This window comes from Neolamprologus brichardi, chromosome 9 (assembly GCF_056152115.1).
Source record: "Neolamprologus brichardi isolate AB-2024 chromosome 9, ASM5615211v1, whole genome shotgun sequence".
NCBI classification, from domain to species: domain Eukaryota; kingdom Metazoa; phylum Chordata; class Actinopteri; order Cichliformes; family Cichlidae; genus Neolamprologus; species Neolamprologus brichardi.
Window position 1 is genome coordinate 30,529,596 of NC_142112.1, and position 4,683 is coordinate 30,534,278.

The 4,683-nt window shown below is 37.7% G+C and overlaps 1 protein-coding gene across 1 annotated transcript; it reads left to right on the forward strand.

Moving 5' to 3' along the window:
* Positions 1-2,984: 2,984 nt before the first annotated feature.
* On the forward strand, positions 2,985-4,683 carry ccl20b (chemokine (C-C motif) ligand 20b). Its single transcript, XM_006799218.3, has 4 exons — positions 2,985-3,144; positions 3,246-3,348; positions 4,107-4,181; positions 4,288-4,683. The coding sequence occupies exons 1-4, from the start codon at positions 3,063-3,065 to the stop codon at positions 4,337-4,339; spliced, it is 312 nt and encodes a 103-aa protein (XP_006799281.1). The 5' UTR covers positions 2,985-3,062; the 3' UTR covers positions 4,340-4,683.

Consider the following 4,683-nt stretch of genomic DNA (forward strand, 5'->3'; position numbering starts at 1 on the left):
CCCAAAACACAGCAACCTAGGAGTTTATTAAATCAAAGAAGTGGAATATTCTTGAATGGTTAAGTCAGTCATCTGATCTTAACCCAATTGAATATACATTCCACCTGTTGAAGACGAAACTTCCGACAGAAAGGCCCCCAAACAACAAACAGCAATTGAAAGCCGCTGCAGGTTGGTACATCTTGAGAAATAAAAAAAGCACGGAAGACAGCAGTGGATGATCGCAGAATCATTTCCATGGTGAAGAGAAACCCCTTCACATCAGCAAACCAAGTGAACAACACTCTTCAGGAGGTAGGCATGTTGATATCCAAGTTAACCATAAGGTGCATGTCACTCAGCATGAATTTCAAGACTTCAGACTGTCATCGCAAAGCAAAGGGTTTTTAACCAAGTATTAGAAATGAACATTTTATTTTCAGTTATTTAATTCGTCCAATTACTTTTGAGCCTCTGATGCTTTAGTTCCTCACATTTTTAGGTAATTTTTTGTTCAACCCACTGAATTAAAACTTGGTCATTTTCTCACAGTTTACCCATTCGGTGTGGTGAAGTACGGGACTTTTTACAAAAGAGTTAATGTTTAACATTCTAATATCTGATAAAACAACAGAATCTAAAATGGGTGCCAGTAAGATAAGCTTCCTTGAGCTGAACTATTTCTTCTAGGGACTTTTTAAATATGCTGCGTAAGAAAAACACATGGTGAAGTTGAGCCATGTTGGGGATTTTGACTTTCCCCATCCTCTGGTTATTTTTGTTACACTTGTACAAGGTAGATGTGCGTGTCATAGAAGAAGGATACACAAACAAAACCTCCCCACATTCCTTTCACATGCCTTCCTTTCACAAGTGAGTGAGAGCAAGTCACTAATTAACTTGTCAGCAAAAATGAGGAAAACGAACTACAGCTCAAAGCGCTTAAGTTGCATTAATTCATACAGTTCATACAATTTGAGTGCAGACTTAAGTCAACGTTAAGTTGAGCAATTTGTTGTCATAATTAATCGTTTCCAGCTCAGTCTTAATAAAAAGACAGACTATAGCCTACTTAAAGTCTTTCAGATGTTAAATAAAGCTTACAATGAGCAACAATAGCACCCTTGTTCCTGACCACAAAAACCTAGGCGGAGGCTTCATGTTTGGATTTTGGGTGTGGCTATATATATTTTTAGACAAAGGGGTAGATATGGGAAACAATGACCTAATGCAAGTGTGCTAACTTGTTAACAAGGTTTAATTAACTGTGATTATAGATGTTCTAAATTTGGCTAGCAGCAATCTAACAAAATATACTAAGTGGAAAAACCCAACAGCTGGCTGATACTTGCTCTTGACACTAACCTCAAGTGGCCACTAGAGGAACTGTAGTTTTGGTCATTTAGCTGAATTTTATTCAACCCCAGCAGTAGCATTCTACTAGTGCCACAAAAAAGCATTGTTGTCTTTAGATAGCAAGATGCTAATATTCACTGATAAACTACTAATCGTTTGCTTGCAGTTAAATGGCATTGCAAGCTGGCCTTATCAGCATTTTGCTCAGAATAGCTGGTAATGAGGTCAAGAGGCTTAAAGGATTCAAAGTCGCCTTTTTGCCTAAATGGTAAATGGCAAATAGTAAATGGCCTGTATTTGTATAGCGCTTTTACTAGTCCCCCCTAGGGACCCTAAAGCGCTTTACACACCCAGTCATCCACCCATTCACACACACATTCACACACTGTTGGAGGCAAGCGAAAGTTGTAGCCACAGCTGCCCTGGGGCAGACTGGCCTAGCTTTAATATTGTTTAATAGCTGGTCGAAAGTAGTTAGACTTCATAAAACATTCAAGCCATATTCTTAGTTGTGAGGGAAGTTTTGATCTTACCGTTAAAAAATTAACAAAGGCAGTGTAAGGACGTTGGATTTCCACTTCGCCTGAGACATGAGGCCTAGTGACCAGTGACCTGTGACTGAGACTACATGACTGCCCGGCAACCACTGATTTCATGGGAAAGTATCCCTGGAACGGTTCCAAGTAGTTACTGGAGATTGCTCTCAGACACCATTTTGGTAATCCCCAATCATGCAGGTCTATTGACCAGACAGTGACCACATAGTCCAGTTGATGAGTGGCTGCAATTTTTTTTACGTTTTACAACCACTTGGTGGTAAGTTAGTGAATAATTGCATGACAAGATATCTGTTTTCACTGGGTTCCATGCAAACTACTGCGGCAGTGTATTAGCAACCACGAGCAATCGCAAGGACGTTTTTGGTCTAGCACCCTTTTTACGACCAATTTCACCTAGTGACTATTAACAACCTCCAGCAAGTTTTCACCACCCAATAGGCCTGTCTAACTGAGGCCTAATAAATGACTTGTTATAACACCCTCCAAATTGTTCAAAATCCAATTGCTTGTAGTAGGTTTCCCAGCAAATTCTCTGTCATTTTGTACAAAACTTACAAGACTGCTATTCTCTTCAGGTCTCCCTTGAATGAAATAAGAGTTAAGCTGCTTGACTTATTATAGACCACTCCAGATCCAGCAGTGCTATAGGCTTTAAGCAGGAACAGGTAAGAAACAAAACAACAAAAATGCAAATGTTTATTTGCATTATTAATGATGGCTACCAGGTGGTAACTCATTTGGTTTCAAAAACTAATTCCAATTGTATAGAATATGACATATATTCACATAATACTTCTTTAAAAATGTACTTTCCTGATATCTGTTTTCACTTAGGAATTCATTCTTCAGGGAATCAGTTTGCACATGAGTCCATGTGCAAACTGCTCATAGTTCAGGCTGCCAATGTTTAACTTTTTTTTAACTTTATTTCCTCCCATGTCAGGGTCAGTTGGAATTTTTTCTATTTCCTGCTCTGTTTCTAGTGTTAACAATGCCACAAAGGATTACACAATCCTGCCTGATGGGAAATTCCGAGAGGCGGCCTACTTAAAGGAGTGATCACCAAGTGGCGCTTGTCACACTCTCTCTGATTGCCTTCAGGTGTTACACCTTTTCAGCGTCAGACACAGAAAGGCAGAGTGAACGCTCTGAGTCGGCTCATCAACCATGGCAAGCAGGAAAACGTGTCTCACGGTAGCTCTGTGCTCCCTCGTCATTATCATCAACTTTTTTGACAGCGCACAATCAGGTATTTCATACTAGTTAATATTTTAATGCACTTTCACTAATATTGCCAGTAGTAAGTTAAAAGTGTTATTTATAGCGGATTCTTTGTGTGTGTGCTTAAAGCGAGCTGCTGCCTGAGGTACTCCAACCGTCAGCCTCCTTGCAAACGGATTCTGGGTTACACCATTCAGAACATCAATAACGCCTGTGACATAAACGCCATCATGTAAGTTATAACGGTTTATATGGAAGTGTAGCATGATAAAAGCAGGTAGATTCATGAGGAAATAAGACATCTAACAAACTGAAACGCTAAGAACTAGTCAAGTTGTGCATTTTTGTAGTTATTGTGTTTACTCTGTACAAAGATTGTAGATTATGGAAAAGTTTATATATCTTTTTTTTTTTTTTCTTTTTTTTTTTTTTCTTCTTTTTTTTCCTGGGAAGAGCACATAAAATTTATATATCAAATGTATTATTATTATTACATAAAAAGAGAAATGCTCACATTTAAGAAGTTTAGGGAATGAATTAAGACTGCTCATAAATATCTGTTCAATCAGTTTATGTGGGCCAGCTTAAGTAGTGGTATTCTCAAGGAAAGACTATAGATAGGAAACTTAACCAGTTATATGATACGCCTGTAGTGCAAATGTGAAAAAATGTACAAAAACAGCAAGAGCTAATGCCAATCTTTCATCCTGGTGTCTGGTTATAAATTCTGTGTAACATATCTTATCTGCACATTTCACCTTGTGGTGAAAAGATAATGGCTGTGTGTGCTTGGCATTTGCGCTCTCTCGGGCGGACTAAACCTTGTGTATCTAAATAGCAAAACAGCATTTAATCTGTGACTAAAAAGCAATCGCGACAAGTTCAGCACACTCTGCAGTTAATAATCAAGCTAACACACTGGAATGAAACTCCATCGAGAGAGACTGTATCTTGAGGGTAAATGACTGCTTTCATCCTCTTTCCCAACAGTTTTCATGCTCCGGGAAGGTTTGTGTGTGCCGACCCATCAAAGCCGTTGACCCAGAAAGTGATGAAGTGTCTTGAGTAAGTATAAATGCCCCTGTGGTGTATTGTTTGGCTGAGCGTTATATTCACTCTCAGCTGCTCAGTGAGTCAAACTGATCTTATTTCATTGATTTTGTTTTTGCAGTGAAAAGAAGCGGAAGGCCAACAAAGAAAATTCCAACAACAATGCATCTTAAACTCTCTTTAAGTGTTCTTATCTGCATTAATATTATCATAATAGTAAATCTACACATAAATATAATTTGTTGTGTGAACTTTCCTTATATTTATTCTGTTTTATAAACAGGGAAGAGTAGTATTCTTAATACATGTGTGAGCTATAAGCTTTAGTGCTTCAACAACAAAAAAACTTGTGCTTTTTTTTAAAGTAATGTAAAATATTATTATTTTGTTATATGTGTTATTGTTTGATTTATTTTCTGAAGAAGATGAAATATAAAACCCTGTATTTAAGTGTGAGATATTCATTGTATTTAATATTTGTCAGAGAATTTATTAAAAGAGTTACTTGATAAAAACA